The sequence below is a fragment of the Crocodylus porosus genome, unplaced genomic scaffold, assembly GCF_001723895.1.
Source record: "Crocodylus porosus isolate Cpor-Errol unplaced genomic scaffold, CroPor_comp1, whole genome shotgun sequence".
In the NCBI taxonomy this organism is placed as follows: Eukaryota; Metazoa; Chordata; order Crocodylia; family Crocodylidae; genus Crocodylus; species Crocodylus porosus.
Window position 1 is genome coordinate 241,467,483 of NW_017728886.1, and position 21,007 is coordinate 241,488,489.

Consider the following 21,007-nt stretch of genomic DNA (forward strand, 5'->3'; position numbering starts at 1 on the left):
GCTGCCAGTCGCTGATTTAGAAGACAGCCAGAACCTTACCTGTAGCACCACCATGCTAAGTTTCATAAGTACGGAGTAATATAGTGAGGCTATTTTCTGTTTTTGTGTCCACATACACTAGCCAATTCAGAAGACCTACTCTTTCTCCTAGTGGGCAGGGGCAGGGGCAGGGGCTAGAATTTAAAATGTTCAAAGATGTTTCTTTCTTATATGCTCAATTTGTAGATTACTGGAGGTATGAATGAAGAGGACAAGAGAGAAAAAATTGGTGCAAGGCATGGACAAATGTACATTTTATCTGCTTTAAAAAGGGAGGGGGAAATGCTGCTGTTTGGGAGCATGCCACAGCTGTTATAATCTAAGGCCGCATACAGACACTCAGTTTATCCTGGGACAGCACTAACTGTCACAGGAGATATCACAATTGTACGGAACCATAAATGCTCAGGCTAATCCAGAGTAAAAGTGGCTGCTTCAGGAGAAAAATAACCTGGGAATAACCAGGGTTAACACTGCCAGGAGAGTCTGCCAGCATCTCTCAACTCCAACCACCCCCACTGCCTCCCACCCAGGGAGACAGTATGATGCTTGCTGGACTCTGTTGCTCCAGTAGGGAGTAAGACAAACCCCCCTTAACCATGTCCACATTGTGCTTCAGAGAAACACAGACTGACCGCAGGCAGCCTGGGTCAGCCAATCAGGGCTGCCCTAAGCACTACTACCATCTGGCACCCAGCAAATAAGAGCACCTGCAGAGCATGCTGACTTATGTGTACCCAGGGCCCCTGCTCCCTCCCCAGCTGCAATGACATCATTGCATGCGCTCCACTCCTTCTGGGCCTCAGTATTTGAATGTTTGTACACACCGCTCTGGCTCAGTTTCTCTACCAGAAGAGAGGATCTGGGAGATTTCTTTAAAATGTGTGCACAGCTTAAGTGATTACCTTTGCATGACTCTAGCGATAAAGTTAGCTAAACATCCCCCATCTCTGTTCCTGAATAAAGTGGGGTTAAAGCCAGAGTGGTTTTGCTATCTTTGTATCGCTACAGAATCAGCAGACTTTAACAAGGGCATCACAACAGCTTGGACTAGTATCCTTAGAGACAGATGTAACAATTGTATCAATATCAATCAGTAGAGAGGAACATAAAAAGATGAAGGTAAAACTGAAACAGCATTAACAACTGGCACTCATTTATTTTAATGCTTGTTTAGCAATGGATTGTTAATCATACTGCCATGTCACACATGCCCATGGATCGTGCTTCAAGGAAGAGCTAACATGACTGTGTGCTGCAGACTAACTTGGGTGGGTGTACAGGTTCCCAAATTGTATTTAACTCAGTGAATCTGAGCTCCATGGGAGACCAACCAGCATGATATGGAAAGCAGCACAGAAGTTGAAGGGAGGCAACCCTCCAAATCTGCACTTAATTCCCTTATTTCATAGGTACCCGATAGCCTGCTAATGGGGAGATTACCAACAGAAATCCTTGCACAAAGCCTGGTTATTCCGAATAAAGTTAAGTTTACTGGAGGAAGCCTCTATTTCAGCTTAGTCCTTGACCTCATTTTCAAAGATGGTTGCTAGGATGTCTTGTTGCATCCTCTACAACTATAAACATGTTTTTTAAAATGACTAATGGAGATAGCTGAGGGACTCTCAATAATTAGTAAGGAATAAAACATAGAATGTTCCAAAGCACAATATGGTAAAACTGCATAAACAGGTTGTTTAAAACACAAACATATTACCTTAAAGGTCATTACCTTAAAGGTCAGCACTACTTGCCAATACTGGTGTGACAGCAAGGAAGTGCAGCGTTAACACTAGTGGAGTTTTTAGCATCATGCTGAAATTGCTCTTTACGAGTGGATGATTTTTTATGTGCAAAAATCCATCAACCAAAAGGAGTATTTCAGTTATAATTACACAAGATGGAGAACAGAATCTAAAACTGCATTTTTAAAATGTTGTTCTCTGGAAAACTTATAAAACAGGAGAGAAACATAAACAAAAGAAGCCATTATCTGGAAAGCTATCAAGAAAAATAGTTACCAATATAAAGGCCCCTAGCAGACATTAATATAATTGCACAACCGGGATCTGAGAAATTTTATGCCTGGTCCCTAAAAAATGTGTGCGTCTGTCAATGCCACACACGTAGCAGGATGTGCAATTTTTGAGAACAGAGATCAAGTTTCTCAGTCTCCATCAGCATAACTGATGGTACAGGCCTGGGATGAGGGACCTATACTCCCTCATGCCAGTTTCCCAGCACCCAGACTTTCAAAGGGTGTTACAGAAAGTGCAGTAAGGGGGAAGCAAAAACCCTGAAGTATAATCTACTAGAACAATGCACGTGAGGGCCAATTTTCAATGAAAAAATATCAGTAGACTTAACAAGCTTTACATCCTAGCTTTAAAATAGGTCAACCAAGCTAAAATAATTTCAGCATAAAAAGGAACTACAAAAAGTCATTTTCATGCAGTCATGTTACAGCCTCATCCAGAAGAAGGTCAGGTGAGAAAGGGAAGTTTGCCTAGCCCTCTACTTCAATCTGCAAACTGTCAAATCCTTTCAGACCTTCCCACGGCCCACAATTATGCTGTTGAAAGGGGGTTTAACTACAGGTTAGTACATTTTTCCTGACGTGCCCAACTAATATTAATGGGGTTACTCATCTCACTCTTAAAATGTAAAAACAATCAATTTAGCTCCAAAAGGAAGTTTGCTTCATAAAAGCTGAATCACAAAGAACGCCACAATATCTGAACACTCTTTCTTTAACTGATCTGCACGCCATTTACTGTGTTCTAAAACAGAAGTCATGAAGGGAAAAGCCTCCAAAATAAGAACATTTATAGACATCAAAGGTATGTTCAGTAATCTAGCAGCACTTGTATATATGATGGGGGTTTAGTTCTCAGGGTTTTATTCTATGGTCCCTAAATTGAAACAGTGGGTTTTTAATTGAAACCTACCATTTCAAATTTTCTGTTGTTATGGCAAGAGGCCCAAACCTTTTTTTTTTTTTGGTCAGAGCCAGAGCCTGAGTGGCCCCTGGTCCTTCCCTCCCTAGGGCTGCCCAGGTGGGCTGCTAGTGGGTCAGGTGCTGCCATAGCTCAGAGGTAGCACCTGGCCTGCTGGCAGCCCGCCTGGGTGGCCCCGGGAGGTGCTGCTGCTGGAGGAAAGGAGGCCACTCAGGGGCTGCTTGGCCTGCCAGCAGCTCACCTCCCAGCCGCAGGAGAGGAGGGCCAGCTCTGCAGAAAAAGAGAAGAAGGATCAGACCTCTCACCACTTGTGAAAGTAAAAGCAGCGAGGGGCCCAATCATTTTCTGCGGGGCCTGCCTACCTTTCCCATGGCCAGGGGCAAGCTGACAGCTGCAACATATCTGGATGTAGTTTATAGTTAGCAACAATGCAAACTCATTAAAAAACCCCAAAACTGGCTCATGTGTGATGCCATTAAGTCATGCAAATTACATTTTTGTCACACGTACAAGCATCCTAACTGCCCTAGAAGTATTATATACAGTACTAGCTAACTGCCCGTGAACAAATGATGGGGGGGGGGGGAAGGCAGATGGGAATGGCGCTCCATGCCCCCTCCCATGCAGACCCACTCCCCTTTCCCTTCCTGCTCCTTGGGGTCCTGGCCTGCCCCCTTGCTCCCAGCCACTGCGGCGGGGGGGAGGGGAGGAGCGGGCCCCAGGCCTGATGCAGGGGAGGACTGGGCCCAAGGGTGGGTAGAAGCTGCTCTGCCACAGCGGGGAAAGGGGGAGCAGCAGGTCCAGGTCAACCTGATGGTGGCGGGGGGGCGCAGGAGTGGGCCCAGGTCCAAGCGGGTGGAGGAGGCCTGCTCCTCCCCTCCTTCTGCTGCTGCCGGATCAGGCTGGGTCCGTTGCTCCGCCCCGCCCCACCCCCACCGCGGTGGGCTGGCCCCAAGCTCATTTTTCCCCCCCAACTTTTACAGTCGGGCCCAGGCCCACTCCTTCCCTCCTCCCATTGCCACAGCATGCCCGCTCCTCCTCCCACCACCGTCGCATCAGCCCGCGGCAGCCCTGTAGGAGGTGACAATGGAAGGGGGGAGGGGCAGGCCTCCCCGCTCCATCCCCTGTGTTCCCATCATCATGGCGCCATGCCACCACCTTGTGTCCAAACGCTTATTCGCACTCTGATTGGCCGTTTCAGTCAGCCAATCAGAGCACGAATAAAGCGTTATAGACAGATAGACAGATTAAGGCTTTCAGAACATTAGAATATTGTGGCAACTGATCTTAAACAGAAATGGAGCAGCTGATAAAAAAAGAAAGGAAAAAAAAAAAAAATCAGTATTTTTGACACCCCAGAGGCCAAAGGAGCTCAGAGGGCCTCTCAGTGGTTTCTGGCCTATTTCAGGTTGAAGACAACAAAGGCAGAGAAGAAAGACGGAGACAAAAGAAAACAGAGCAAGACAAAGAAAAAAAAACACAAAAGGTAAAAGTTAGCAGTTATAGATTCTAGTGATGAGCTGAGAACAATCAAATTCCTAAAACACTGAAGAATGTGCTCACGGTGGAGGTAAAGAAAACTAAGAAATTTGTACAGCAAAGAAGTCTACATGTCACTTATGTAATTTTAACTTCACTGTTGCACAAACTTTAATGGGCACCTATATAGGTATGGAAGTTATAATCTATGAAAAATAAAAAAAGGTTAATTATTTTTCAGTAAAACTGACTATTCAGGCAAACAAGACCTTAAAAACAAGCTGGCTAGATGGCATGTGCAGGAGCCACAAAGGGATTCATATCAAAATCTTCATATCAAAGAGGACAAACATTTGAATTGAAGTTTTTCAAAACTATTAAAATAACTAGTGTTGTGAAATAAGTTGTGATAAGAAGGATTTGTTCAAGCTTTTTACATCATCTGCCTATATAATACAGTACCAAGATAAAATACTTACCAACTTTGTTTTTCTCTGTGACTGTAACCCACTCCAAGGAAACATGGAAGCCACTTCCTTCTGTATCCAGTTCATCTTTTTCTACTCTAAGCAGAAGCACATCTACTGAATGTACATCATTTTTTACAAAGGAAACACTATGGACTATTATGAAAGGACATCCGAGCTCTTCATTGAACATGATCTATAAAAGAGAAGGGGGGAAAAGGATTTTACATTAGCAATTTTGCAGCCCACCATAAAAAGGAATGTAAGAATTGATTGGAGGAGACTTCAGTTTGAATCAATTGGTGCCTTTCACTCTTTGGCTGGCTCTTGCTACTTACCATTCTGACTTTTGTTTTGATAATTATCTGTATTATGACAGCAGCAAAATAGTCTCACCTCTGCAAAGTCTCAAGTATACATTTTAGTTTTTCTGGGGCTTAGGCAAACTGAGGGTTGGTCACCGGAAGATACACTGGACCATCTACTTCCAAGCCTTCCCTTTCAGCATGAAACAATCTTCTTAGTTCCAGGCATCCCAAAATGACCTGGTCTCTGCCTTTTAAGCTCCTGTTTCAGATCCTAACATCTGGCTGCGTGTTGTTGATTAAACCCTCAGCCTCCAAAGTGCCTAGGCAGGGCTACAAGATTGTCCATAATGAGCAGAGCATTAATTCTGCAAGCATTACAGATGACATGTCAGCAGAGTGTCTGAAATAATTAACTTATCCAGCCAGGCAAATGGATAAAAAAAAATATACATACAACTTAGACCAACAGGAAATCACTTGTTAGAAGTCTTAGTTTTAAATGTCAGACTATTGGTGAACAACCAGAACTGCATATGAAGTACGTACATTGGTGTCATGCTGTAACCTAAATTATACTGATGATAATTAGTGAATCATATAACCTTCTGCAGTTCATATACTTCTAGAGACTAATTGGATTCTTATGCTAAACATTTTTAACGAAACTGTTAGGAAACTTGTGACCATGAGGTAAGGAAAGGACAAGTAAGTAATAAGGAAACATCTCAGGCCAATGAGGAAAAGGGTTAAGTAGTGCTCTGTTCATTTCTACCAGAATATATTTTATCTGACTGACAACTTCCAGGATTACTGAAGGACTGGTTTAGGGTGGTTTCTGAGCTCCTAGACAGACAAAGAACAGAAATTAACCAATCACAAGTTGTCTGTTAGTGTTAAGTGCCCATATATATATGAACCAATCAGAGAGGTTAGGAGAGAACAGGGGTAGCCCTAGAAAGGTCCTTTTGCCCATGTGACTATTTTATGCATCTGTGGCAGAATGGCACCTCGGTCTCTCCCCAAAAACTCTGCTATGTAGTAAGTTGGTTAACATGGTCCCTGCAGAGGGCACATGCCCCATCTCTTTAGGTAACCCTGAGTTAGATATTTTCCTGAGGGAAATGGGAAACCTGCTCCCTCTGCCTACCTGACTGGTATCACATACCTGGGTGGGGGGCTTAGGCTCCCTATTGCTCTAAGAAATGCCAGTCTACCCGGCAGCCAGTGATGAATTTCAAATTGGTTGGCTGGTAGCTAACAGGTGCTAGCCTCCATTGGACCAGGTAAATGAGGTCATAAGGTCTATATAAGTTAAGGACTGTCCAGGAGGAAGGGAGTTAGCCATGAAGAAAACTTAGAGAGAAGTGGGACCATCTGCACCTTGCTCTCTCTTGAAACTCACGATCAAGGAACTGCCTGCCTCCAGAGGGACTCTCCACCTGCCTCTGGATGATACTCATGAGTAAGCTACTTGAGATCTAACTAGATATATAGCTTGCAGTAACTCAGATGCATGATCAAGAGCTACACAACCACCCTGTTTGCTCTATGGGATTTACCTGATTTTGCTGAATTCAGTACCCTATTCCAAACCTACTCCTTGTAACCAATTAAGTTCTTTTTTGTACCCAGTATGGGAGACTTTTTGGGAGTGGGTCTAGATTATGCCCTGGGGTCCCCTTGGTTCCGCTAAGGGAGACCACTATTTGGGGTGCTTCCTCAGTCTGAAGCACCCCAAGTTGTTGGAGTGGGTCAAGTACCCTCAAGGACTACTAGGTCTGTGTTTCCCAGGGGGCACAGGGCCAGGATCAGTCCAGACCCTGGGTGCCAGCAGCATTACCCCAGGTTAGCAGGTGTGCTCCAGGAAGGGGGTCAGCCAAATGTGAGGCACTCCCAGGGAGGCACTTCAAACCTGGAAGATGGTCAGGTGCAGGAAGGTGGATGGCTCAGTGTAGGAGCACCCCCTACTGGCCCTCCACAGCATCATTTCTCCCCTAGTAAGCAGAAAGATAAAAGAATCTGTGCTCTACTGTGAGAGTGCATACAGGCATTGGGATATAGGCCTATCTTGTGCTTTGTGGGTAATCAGAAGTCAAGCTGTAGACCCGTCTCCAGCCCTGTCCTACTAACCAACCTAGAAATATACCTGAAAGCCAGATCTCAACTTCCCAGCATCTGTACTGTTTAGTCATTTATATCTTCTCTGTATTTCATTATTAAATTTGCTGTTCAAAATTTAGATATTCTTATATTTGGATTTAATTTTGGTGGAACTGGTTCTTCAAGCCTTTTTTTCTTGGTTCTCAGAATATTTCATGGACAAGTCAGCTGATTAATAGCCTTACTTTTGTTTTGCTGGTAAAAACATTAATATGGAAGCTGGAAACATTTACATGGATGTTCATGAAGCAATTGGAGGGACAGTGACAAGCATCTGGGTTGATGTGCTACGGTAAGATACCGAATGTTTCTTGGACACAGAAGGATCCAACAAACTAGCGTTCAAATCAGTAAGACTGGAATGAAGCCTGAATTGATGCAAACTGTAAAACGGTGGGAGGAAGGGACCTAGCCACCTGGGAGCAGGCTAAGTGGGCCAAGGAGGGTCACACCCCACCCTGGCTCCTACTTTGCCCAGCCCCACAGGGAGCCACACGACTGGAGCCTTGCAAACAGGCTGCAAAACAGGTGTGCTCCTGGGCCCGGCACGCGAGTTAGCATGGGAGTTTGCGCAGGAGGGTCCGAGGCCCTGCCAGTGAAACCCCTAGGGAAGCCAGTCCCAGCCGTAGCCAGCCCAACAGCAGCATGACACGGATGGGGATGTGCTGCACCCCTTGGGTCCCCTCAGGGCCTGTGGTCTTCCCCTCTGGCACCTCAGAGACTGCCACCCAGATGGAGCCCATGGTTCTGGGCTCCATGCAGATGGAGCCTCTGGCTCTCGGCTGTGGGGGCTGCCTTTCATTTTTTCAGGCTCTGGGGCCCAGGAGCATGGCCACCTCCCCTTGTGAGGTCTGCTCCCTACTGGGGTCTCTGGCGCACCAGCTGGAGGAGCTCCACACTGCAGTCCAGAGACTGTCATCAGGGACTGTGAGCAAGACACAGACTCCTACTGCCAGGTCCTTCTACCCCAGGAGGCGGAGAGCAGATCAGTCTCCCTCCAGGACAAAGGAGGACTCAGGGACCTCCTTTACTGCCCAGCCCAGGGGTTGGCCCAAGGTGGTCAAGGGCCCTAAGGCCCGCCACACCAAGGCCCCCCCACCGCTGGAGCTTTGAAACAAGTACGAACCTCTTGCAGCCCCAGCAGAGCCTGCTGAGCTGCCAGCTCCCGCAGGCAACACAGGCGCTACTGTAGCTACCGACCCTGCTCTCCCCAAGACAAAACGCGAAGTGTTTGTCATGGGAGACTCCACCCTGAGGGGGACTGAATGGGGTAATCTGCTACCCCGACCTCTTAACCTGGGAAGATTGCTGTGTCCCAGGAGCCAGAATCCAAAACATTGCAGAGAAGATCCCTAAGCTCCTCCAGCCCACTGATCACTACCCTATACTCCTCATCAATGTGGGCACCAATGACATGGCTCGGAGCACTCCCAGCTGGGTCATGAGGCGCTACAGGAATATGGGAGCAGGACTTAAGGTACTGGGGGTGCAGGTGATGTTTTCTTCCATCCTCCCAGTCTCGGGCTATGGACTGAGGAAGGAGAGGAGGATCCAGGTAGTCAACCAAAGATTGTGGAGCTGGTGTCATCAGGAAGGCTTTGGCTTCCATGACCACAGCCTGCTGTTTGGTGAGAGACGCAGTGAGCTACTGGGAAGGGACGGCCTCCACCTCTCTCCGCTGGGGAAGAGGCTCTTCTCAGCCAGACTGGCTGACCTGCTGCATCAGGCTTTAAATTAAGCCCGCTGGGGGATGGGGGGACTACTGCCACTGCTGACCCACTGAGTGGCCCTTACAAACCCAGCGGGCCAAGGCATTTAAGGGATCCCACCCATGCCCCAGCCCTGGAACAAACTGTAGGCAAGGCAAGGGCCTCCAAGGGGACACTTGCGTGCCTATACACAAATGCCAGGAGCTTGGGGAATAAACAGGGGAACTTGTCGTCCTGCTAAATGCAAATAACTATGATGCCATAGGGATAACGGAGACCTGGTGGGATTCCAGCCATGACTGGGCCACAGGTATAGGAGGGATCGAGTGGACAAAAGGGGCAGAGGTGTAGCTCTCTCTGTCAAGGAAAGCTACGCGTCCCTGCAAGCCAACACTGGCACCCATGGTGGACAACTTGTGACCCTCTGGGTTAAAATCCATGGGGAACATGGCACAGGGGATACTATGGCAGGAGCCTACTACAGACCCTCTACCCAGGGTCAAGACCTTGACCAGGAACTTGCTAGGAAATTGGCCGAGGCAGCGCGCTCCTGGTGTATGGTTGTAATGGGAGACTTCAACTACCCAGACATCTCGTGGGAAGAGCACTCAGCCAAATCCAAGGAGTTGCAAAGCTCTCTCATGTGTGAATGACCTCTATCTGATGCAGGAAGTCTACAGGCTGACAAGAGGTAAAACGCTGCTTGACCTCGTACTGGCCATCAGGGATGACATAATCAGTGACCTAATGATTGAAGGGAAGCTGGGTGACAGTGACCACGAGCTGATCACCTTCACCATCTGTCATAAAGCTGACAAGTCGGTCAGTGATACAGAAGTCTTCCATTTCAGGAAAGCTGACTTTGACAAGCTCAGGAGGCTGGTCAATAAGGCCCTAAAGGGCCACAACCCAAAGGGGAAGAAGTTCAGGATGAGTGGTTGCTCCTCAACAGAGCAATCCTGGATGCACAAGCAAAGTCCATCCCGTTTCAGGAGCAAAGGCAGCAAAAGGGCACAACAGCCCCCTTGGCTCTCTAGGGAACTGGCAGACCTCCTGCATCTTAAAAGGAAGACCTACAAAGGATGGAGGACTGGAACCACCACCGAGGAGCAATACATTGCTCTGGTCCAGACCTGCAGAGAGCAAACCAGGAAAGCCAAGGCTGTGATGGAACTCCAGCTAGCTACAAGTATCGAGGACAATAAAAAGTCCTTTTTTAGATATGTGGGGAGCCAGAGGAAAAGCAATGGCATCACTGGACCCCTGCTAAACCAGATCGGACAACTGATGCCCATGAAAAAGTGGCCTTGCTAAATGGGTACTTTGTGTCAGTTTTTCCACCAGTCCCATGGGACACCCCGCTCACTGTGGGTCAGGGAGGCCCAGGTAAGGGAGATTCCTTGCCTTCCATCAAAGCTGACCTCATGAAGGAACACCTTGACAGGCTGGATACTTTCAAGTCAGCCAGCCCGGACAGTTTATACCCAAGGGTACTCAAGGAGCTGGCAAGCATCATAGCTCACCCCTGGCATGGATCTTTAAACAATTCTTCACCTCTGTTTTCTTGTGCATGGACCAGGACTTCCCCACCTGACGGACGGACTCAAGGGGAACGCCTCCAGACCTCAGGCTGGGGAGAACCAGGTTAGAGAGCTTCTGGAGGGGCTGGACGTGTTCAAATCAGTGGGTCCAGGTGCTCTCCACCTCAGGGTGTTGAGGGAACTAGCAGGGGTTATTGCAGAGCCCTTGGCACAGCCTTGTGAACGCTCGTGGTGCTCGGGCCAGCTCCCACATGATTGGTCATGGTCCCCGTCTTTAAAAAAAGGGAGGAGGGAGAACCCGGACAACTACAGGCCCGTCAGTCTTACCTCAATCCTAGGGAAACTCTTTGAGAAGATCAACATGGAGCACATCTGTGATGGGCCGGCTTCAGGGATGATGATCAAGGGCAGCTAGCATGGTTTCATTAGGGGCAGGTCCTGTCAGACAAACCTGACTGCCTTGTATGATCAGGTCACAAAAGCATTGGATGCAGGTGTCGCTGTGGATGTAGTCTTTCTGGACTTCAGCAAGGCCTTTGAAAATTGGGTGACTGTGGCACTGATGCCTACACAGTCAGATGGATTGCAGATTGGCTGAAGGGTCGTACTCAGAGGGTGGTGGTGGACGGGTCATATTCGACCTGGGGAGAAGTGGGCAGTGGAGTCCCCCAGGGCTCAGTCCTTGGGCCCGTGCTGTTCAGTTTCTTTATCAGCAATTTAGACGACGGGGTGAAAAGCAACCTGTTTAAATTTGCTGATGGTACCAACATTTGGGTTGATGTGAGCACGCTAGAATGGAGGGAAAGACTGCAGCAAGACCTGGATAGGTTACAGGGGTGGGCTAACAAAAACAGGATGCATTTCAATACTGACAAGTGCAGGGTCCTGCATTTGGGCAGTAGTAACCAGCAGCACACTTATAAGATAGGAAACCCCCTTCTTGAGAGTACGGAGGCAGGAAGGGATCTTGGAGTCATTATTGACTCCAAGATGAACATGGGCTGACAATGCGAGGTCACGGTTGGCAGGGTTAACTAGACCTTGTCTTGCATCCACAGGTGCATCTCAAGTAGGGCCAAGGAGGTGATCCTCCCCCTCTACGCGACACTGGTCAGGCCACAGCTGGAGTACTGCATCCACTTCTGTGTGCCCCACTTCAGGAGGGATGTGGACAACATTGAGAGGGTCCAGAGAAGGGCCACCCATATGAAACTATGTTAGATATTATGAAACTATGTTAGATATCAGGAGGCACTACTTCATGGTGAGGGCGGCTAGGGTCTGGAACCAACTTCCAAGAGAAGTGGTGCAGGCTCCTACCCTGGGGGTTTTTAAGAGGAAGCTAGATGAACACCTTGCTGAGGTCGTTTGACCCCAGTACTCTTTCCTGCCATGGCAGGGGGTCGGACTAGATGATCTGCTCAGGTCCCTTCCGACCCTAGAAACTATGAAACTATGACAGGGGGACAACAGGGCAGACCCTACAATGAGAGACTGCAGGACTTGAACCTGTTCAGCCTTCACAAGAGAAGGCTGAGGGTGGATCTGGTGACCGTCTATAAACTTACTATGGGGAACAAGAAGGGTTTGGGAGAGACTTTGGTTTCTCCCAGCGCCCTCTGGCATAACAAGGAATAACGGCCTTGTTCAAGCACCCACTTTGAATGCCTTCAAGGCATATTTGGATGCTTAACTTGCTGGGATCCTATGATCCCTGCTGACTTCCTGTCCCTGGGGCAGGGGGCTAGACGCGATGATCCTCTGGGGTCCCTTCCAGCCCGAATGTCTATGAAATTTATGAAATTAAGATTAGAGGTTCAGATTTTCTAAAAACTGCTCCAGTGCATATAAAAATTACCTTACACAAGTCACAGGTTCGGTTTTATATCAGAAATTCAGAGGTTACAAGAAACCTAAAAGACTAGGGACATTCAGACATTCTCTATGGTTTCCTTTGTACTGAAACACAGATACTCAGCATTTAAATTTATTCGTATCATATTTACTCAAATCTATGATGACCCTGAATTTAAGATAACCCCATCCCACCTCCCCAATAATTAGATTCATTACATGGAAAAATTAGAAATTTGTTGTAATTTTCCATGTATGGAATCTTATTAATTCCTCCCACTGCTGTAGGGGGGCAGGCGATATGGGGAGGTCAATCAGCTTACCCCATGCTTGTGCCTGCCTCCCTGCCACTTTTACTCTCTGCCTAACCTCTGCCCACAGCCTCAGGCCCCCTGTTTTCTCTTCTGTCTCTGCTGCTCCCTCCTATCTCCTCTTACTCCTGCTCCACACTGGCAGACTCCATCCCTGTTTTATCCTGAAGCACTGAGCACGGCTCCAGCCCCAGCCCTGTAGCAGCCATGCCGGCTGCACGCTGTGGTTATAGGCCAGGCTGGGGCTGTGCTCAGTGCTCCAGGCTGCAGCGTGCACAGAGCCTGCTGGCGCAGAGCAAGAGGGGAGCTGGAACACATGACTTGTAAGGAGATGTTGAGGGAACTGTGCTTTTTTAGTGTAGCAAAAAAAGAAGACAAGAGGGGATTTAATAGCAGCCTTCAACCACCTGGAGGGTGGTTCCAATTCCACTGAGCTAGACTATTCTCAGTGGTGACAGATGACAAAACAAGGAAGAATGGTCTCAAGTTGCAGCAAGGGAAATTTAGGTTAGATATTAGGAAAAGCTCTCTCATTAGGAAGGCAGGAAAACACTGAAACGTGTTACTCAGAGAGGAGGTAGAACCTCCATCCTTGGAGGTTTTCAAGACGCTGATAGACAAAGCCTTGGCTGAGATGATCAAGTTGGCGGTGGTTCTGCTTTAAACAGGAGGTTGGACTAGATGTGATCTTCAGAGGTTCCTTCCAACCCTCATTTTTTATGATTCTAAGAGTACAGGTTGTGTGGGAGGGAGATGGGCAGGTAGGGAAGCAGAAGCTGCATGGGAAGGTAGGGGGCTGTGGGGCAGGGGAGGGAAGGCAGGCAGGCAGCAGCTACAGCTATGGCTCCAACCTCAGGTAGGGGCTGGAGCCTGAGCCACAGCAGCCGTTTGACCCCCCTCCCCCCCCAACGGCCCTCTAACTCAATTCTATGACAAGGGGCTTTTTTCCCCTCCCTCCAAAGTTAAATGGAGGAAAATATATCGTCTTAGAATCAAATAAATATGGTATAATATGCCCACTATTTATATAAACCAGAATTGGGCAAATCTATGCCAAGACATAGAACTCAAGCCTTCTGAAGGATAAAAACTGATTAGAAGCGACCTAGTTTACAGGTTTACTATTCAACTAGCCCCCATCATATTTTTGTTTGGCAATACAATTTGGAACATTATGTACCAGAAAACATATAACATTTGGTTTTCCTAGTTATGAATAGTAAACAATGTACCATGTTGACAGATTTTGAAAGTCAAAATTTCACATCAGTGCTAAAACAGTATTAGCAGCACTAGCCCTCTGTACCAAAACAAAAAAGAAAGCATAAAGAGTGCGAGACAGCACAAGACTTACTAACCTGGTGAACTTGAAAAGACGATACTAAAGGAACTGGTCAGACAGTAGATATATAGCTTAATATAAAGTTTTGAGGGACATTTAGGCCTTTTAGTCTAGTTGCACAGGTGACGAAAATTACCAATTTAACCAGGCTGCAACTGCTGAAATGTCGTCACCTTTACCTGCTCCTAAAATGCTGTCATACAGCTATTGCTGCCACATATTTTAACCTTATTATTTCAATATCTACTAATTGCTCCAGTTGCAAACACAACTCAAAGATTATCTACATCACATGTTTAAAGGATCCCATGCTTCACAGAAAGTACTGAGACAGAAGGCTACTGGTTATGACCTTTAACAAGGTCCTGTGGTTAGACAAAGTGACTGAAATTTGCTATATTGACCATACTGCAAGGACCATAAGGTTCAGTTTATATGCTACTAAACTTTCATATTCCAAAAAAACCTGTGTGTCAAGTATTTCCTGAGAAACTATGAGTGTGATGGATTGGAGAATAAAGTCAGGGTAGTAATTTTAACAAACATATTATCGTTGGATTGTTTGCTTTCAATGCTGAACAAAAAATTGTTCAAAAAGCATAATTACTATCATTTAATTATATTCAATACCTTCTAAGAAGGTTTATACATGAATTATAATGTAGCTATATAAATTCAGAATCAGATGGAACAAATGGTGAACCATACATAAAATCAAACTCTTCATGTCAGGAAACAATGAATCATGGAGCAGTATTGGGAGGCATGTTTCAACTGGTGTGAACCAGACAAGGAGAAAGCCTGGAGCGAGGGAAATCCAAGATATTAGACATTTCTAAGCATGCTGCAGAAACCTCTCTCCACGTTGTCAAAGTGCAATGTAAGGCCCACAAACTAACTTTTGAATAAGAAACCCTTTTTAAATTAAGTGTTTTGTCCCACCAAATGTTCATAAAAATCTATTTCTTGCACAAGAAATATTCTTTACACTACAAATATATATTTTTTACAAATAGCCTTTGTAAAAACAGCATAAAAATAAAAAATACATTGTTATAAAAGTTACCTTAAGACATACTGGTAGTATGAAAGAAGGACTTTTAACAAGTCCCAAATGAATATTTTGGTAATGATTAGCAATTAAGTATTATGAGAGTCTATCAAACTCATTAGCTTCAATGAGAAACCCAATGTTACACGTAGGAAGATGCACTCTTTCGCTATTACAAGGACTTGCTTTGCGAGAAAAGGCTTTTAGTCTTCAGAGCAAGTAATATCTCAAGTCTTTTATGACCCCAAACATTTACTTAAACACCTTAATCCATTTCCATGTTTTACAAAAATAGCTAGACAATAACTCAGCGTAAGATAGAGGAAATATTACATGAGTCCAAAAAGTGTCTGTAGCTATAGACACAAGTCATACAAGTCCTCAAATTTTAGAAATCAGGATGGCCCCCTAACTTAAGTCTCAGTAAAAAAAAAATGTAACAAGGTTGCTGAAATGCAGTTTTGCCAATATTTACAACATACTGCAAAATAGAAAAAAATCATTAATGAAGTTGTTGCTAATTATACTTAAACACTAGAGGTACACAAATACATTGATCCATATCATATTGGCACCAATTAAAGGAAAACTGATGTTACTGGCAATTGGCTTTTTTTGGTAGATGTATCCGATAATGTCGTCAATAACTACTGCATGCATGTACACAGCTGCAGCACGCACATGGCCAGGAGTGTAGCCCAGCAAGTTGGAGAGCAGCGTCTCACCGGAAAGTCTGCTGGGGCCAGAAGTGACGTGAGGGGCAGACTGAGGCCCCAACAGTGAGACAGGAAGTGAGGCTGAGGCACGGGCTGTCCCATCCATGGCAGGGGACAGAATGGAGCCACAAGCAGCTCATCCAGGGTTGTGGAGAAAGGGACAGCTCCTGACACCATGCACACCCCCAGGGGAGGTATGGGGGGCATGTGCCCCTTGGATCTGTGTGAAGGGTGAGGGCGTACTGCCACTATGGGCTGGGGCAAGGGACAGTGCTGGACTGGGGCTGCACCCAGGCTGGGCAGCGGTGGTACTGGGAGTGAAGACTATGGCAAATTTTGGTATGGCTGTAACCCCATAAGCCTCCCCGCCCTGAGTGCAGCCCCAGCCTACCTCCCTGCTGGGAAGAGCCCAGGGCTGCTCCTGGTGCCAGCCCATAGCAGCAATCTGCCTTTGCCCCATACAGGTCTGGGGGGGGGGGGGGGGGGGGGGCCCGCAGACCACCCTTACCATGCACTCCGGGGGTCTGTGCGGTGGCAGAAGCTACTCCTCCTCCCCGCACCCCCTGCACAAGCTGCTTGCGGCTTCACCCCACACCCACCTCAGCTGGGCAGAGCCTACCCTGCCTCAGCCCCTCCCCCACAACAGACTTACCAGCCAGACGCTGTTCTCCAAGCTTCCAGGCTGCATATTGGCAATCAGATCAATACTGGCCAATATGGCTAATTATCAGCCATTGGCATTGGCCCAAAAAAATCTTTATCAGTGCACTCGTTTCAAACACTAATTAATTTCATTGGTATACAGTTTTAAAAACAGTGAATACTACAAGCTCAATTCTGTCAAGTATTAAAATGTACTCAACTTAAATCAGAAGCACTTTGAAAACATTACCTTAAAAATCAGAAATAGCTCTGAGAAATAAGTCTCAAGACTTACCTCCCACTTTTCAGAGGCACTGTCTCCACGCTTGCCTGTTTTAATAAGATACAGTCTTCCTGTTCCATCTGAAAGGGCAGCCCAGGTGGAAGATGAAAAGTGTATAGATGCACAAAGCCGATTATCATAAGCTGTCAAGTCTGTAGGTAGTCTGAATAGTTCTCTCGGCTTCTGTAGCGTAGTGTCCTGTAAGTAAGAAGTTGGAATTTGATACAAATAAACACTTCATAAATAATTATTTTATTGTAGCTAATTTTTAGTAAGAAACCTGGGCATCAGTGTATCACCTTTTGATATTTAATGAAGTGCTGACATATGGCCAAATTGTGTTAAATGTGATGTGGATTTAATACTGAAAATACCTGGAACTCCAGGCAGCTAACTTCCATCAATTTATTGGTCAAAGACAAAGATGATACTTGTATGGACTGACAAACATCCTTTTTGAAAAGTTGCAAAAACAGCTGAAACGCTCCAAAATAATGCCCTTGAAACGCGGTACTGTTTTTAAGTGTTTCACTTTCTGTTATGTTTGCACAGGGATTGAGGACCCACATGGTCCTTCAGAAAACCAGACATCTGCTCTCCTCCCTGATTCCAAAAGCCATGGAGGAAAGAAGGGTGGGGTGGACCATCTAGCTGCCAGGTCCCTGAACCTGGGCCACTGTTGCTCCTTTGTGCACTCCAGCTCCCAGACACCTGCACCCCTTTCCCTGCTGTGCTTCTGGAGTCAGGATTCCAGTTCTCCAGGCTCCAAACCCCTTGCACCTCCAGTTCCAACAGCACAAAGCTGAGGAAGAGCAGAAGCAGAATGGTGGAATAGCTCCCACGGACATCAGTGCCACTCCCCACACCTCTTCCCTGTGGAGGGCAGGAGAGGATGAGAGTGAGCAGAGCTGCAGCCCAGGAAGACAGGGGCTTCAAAGTGGCAATGTCTCCTCTGATCCTGTACCCTGTGAAGGGAGGGGAGAGCAGGGCCACAGGTCACCACGGCTCCCTGTAGCACCCCCCCCGACTGGAAAGCATGCCACCACATACAATGACAGTGGTTTTGAAGTGCCCCAGTTGGAAGAGGAAGGGGGTGCAACAGGGGCTATACATGTGTCCAGTGGCTAAAATGCTACATTTTTTAAACATTTCCAAGCTTGTTATACTTAGAAATGTTTCAAATGTTGCATCTGTGCACACTCTTAAGGTGTAAAATCCTAAAAAGCACTGTATTTGAAGAGCTATATAAAAGATAGGAGAACTTTATCTATTTTTGGATCTCCTGTGTTATGAAGTACTAAAATGGTCGCTATATTTTAGAACAGGAAAAAAACAACAACATATCTAATTATAGACACAAGGAGACTGTAGCTATACATAATAAAGGAGATGGGATCAGAATTTAAGTGAGATGCTAAAATACCCTTGTTTCCAAATATGACAGGAGTACAAGGATGTCAACTGGTTGAACAGTAAATTGGGTGTGCTCTTATCCATCCAAACACTGGATTTTAATAAAGAAAAATGTTATGGGAGTGTAAACACTGAAAGATTACAAGGATTAATTAAAATCCCAGAAACCTCCCAGAAACAAATACCTCCTTTGGCAAAAATGAAAAAAAATTAAAAGAGTCACAATTTAAGGAAATGAAGATTTGAGCTAATCTGGTTTCATAGATTTCATAGACATTTGGGTTGGAAGGGACACAGGAGGATCATTGAGTCCAGCCCCCTGCTCTAGGGGCAGGAAGTCAGCAGGGATCATAGGGTTGTAGCTGTTCGACTCCATTAGTAGCCTCTCAGACCTAATAGCTCTGGACTGGAGCAATTGTTCTAAACATACAGGGGGTGGATGCTTTCAGGAAAAAACGAGTGCTATGAGAACAGAGTCAACAGAAGGAGGCAGCAGATACATACTTGACGATTAGTTAACAGTTATACAGATAAAAATCTCGCTCACCCGGTATCTCATCCAATGTACCAAATGCCCCGGTGGAAAATACATAGGAGAGACCAAACAACAACTGTGCACCAGAATGAACGCACACTGGAAATCTATCAAAGACAGGAATACCCAATTACCTGTGGGGGCACATTTCTCACAAGAAAACCACTCTCTCTCCAACCACTCAGTCCTGATCCTCAAAGGAAACTTACAAAACACTTCCCAGAGACGAGCCTGTGAACTGCACTTCATCAGCCTCCTGGACACTAAAAATCATGGACTAAATATAGACAATGAATTTATGAAACATTATAACCTGCCTGACATCTGACTCCCTAGGTATCTCTCCACTATCCATCCCCTTCTCTCTCTTCCCTCCCTCCCCCATGCCTGTCTCTCACCCATTGACTCCTCAATCTACATTTCCACTGACTACCCGTCTCATATGCAGACCAGCCCAGCCTCTGGCTTCTTTACTTTTCCTTCTATCCAGGAAGAGCACATACCAACTGCTGAAGCTTCCTTAGCCTGACGAAGGGTTTTTGAACCCGAAAGCTTGCTTAATAATTGTTTTCCAACTATTTAAGTTGGTCTAATAAAAGATATCAGATTCATGCAAAGAACCTTGTCTCCCGCACCCAGCTCACTTGACCTGCCTGCATAATCTTCTGGTTGAATAGGTTGCAAGGTCTCTGTTGCAGGGACTAACTCTTCTGTTAAAATACCTGTACTGTTACTAGCATAATGAGACTCTAAACTTTAATGATTTTCCTTTCAAAATAATATACTGTGACTGGAATAATGAAGTTTTAAACCTGAACTGCTTTCTTAGCAAAGTAACTAAACAGCAACATTCACTCAACTCCGTAACAAGATGGGTAAACAAACTGGGGAAGAACTGAGACACCACAACTGGTCTGCTCTGCTCATGGCCTGTCCAGAGCTGCTTAAACCAAGTTCTCCTTAGAAGTCTGATCATTACAACTGAGATATAACAAATGACCCATCATGTTGGCAGATCCATGGCAACTGAAACCTTGAAACAAGAACTAAAATGAACATTCTTTCCCATTTGTATCTTAATTCTAGGTAAGGCACAGCCTTTGCCAATCTGTTCTGTAACAAGAAACTGATAACCACCACCTCCCAAGCTTCCTGCACACACATTGCACACATTATGAAGCTCTCTAACAGTAGGAACATGTCACTGGCCTACCATACAGGGTGGAGGGTGGAGAGAGGGGGCATTTAATTGATTTTTTAAGCTGCCTGTCAGCCTATCCACAGGTACAGATACATATAACCTAGTCATAAACAAAACCCAGGCTAGCTCCCATGATCACGATGAAGTTGGAAATTTGACCAACCTTGCTTCAATTTAAATACTTAAGAGGAGATTCAAGTTCTCAAAACAGGAAAAATGAACATAATACATTAATCTATTTAGTCATCATAAATTTGACTTGCTGAACATGATATACAAGGACACAGTTTATTGGAGAAAGAGAGATAAAACAAGTGCATACCAAATATGCCCCAACTGTACAATGCAATCTGTCATGATGCACATATATGAAGCCACAAGGTTTAGCACTCAGGGTGAAGCCCTGCCACCAAAACTGGGACAAGAGAGCAGGGCAGCTCTTTACGTATGTAGCCCATCCAACTTACATTGCTGCTCCTCCTCCATTACACGGCAAGCGCACAGCCTGACAGGCTTGTGCCTGGAATAAGTGGCAATTAACATCAAAAAAAAAAACCCCCCACAAAAAACTAACTTACAGGCTTAAGCAGTTTTTGTCCTGGGGAAAAAGTATTAGCTTATTTTATCTTACATTCTTCACAGGTTAAAGAAGGACAATAGACTAATGTCTGTAGGATAACAAGAACAAAAAGCTTTCTAATGGGAGAAATGTCATGCCTGTTTAATTAAACCCCCAACATTACCAGGATCCCTATAGCTCTTCAGTCATGAGGGGTATGTCATAGATTATAAAGCTAAAAAACATGATCATGAATATGTAGCTTAAACTCTTGGAAGACATGGGCCACAGGACTTCTATTAATTTCCATCTGGAGTAAAGGAATGGTGTCAAAGACAGCTTGCATGCCATATCTGACCCATAGACCTCCTGGAGGGACTGAAAATTCAGGGGAGAAGTGGGTGGGCACAGTGCCCATCACTGAATTCTGCTGAGGATAC

General features: G+C 45.8%; 1 protein-coding gene across 1 annotated transcript in view; it reads right to left on the reverse strand.

Moving 5' to 3' along the window:
* Positions 1-21,007, reverse strand: part of NUDCD1 (NudC domain containing 1) — a 126,731-nt gene that overhangs the window by 73,919 nt on the left and 31,805 nt on the right. Inside the window, exons 3-4 of the mRNA XM_019551946.1 lie at positions 16,872-17,057; positions 4,955-5,138 (exon numbers count right to left, since the gene is read on the reverse strand). Of these exons, the coding sequence (XP_019407491.1) occupies positions 4,955-5,138; positions 16,872-17,057 (370 nt within the window). The remainder of the gene's footprint in view (positions 1-4,954; positions 5,139-16,871; positions 17,058-21,007) is intronic.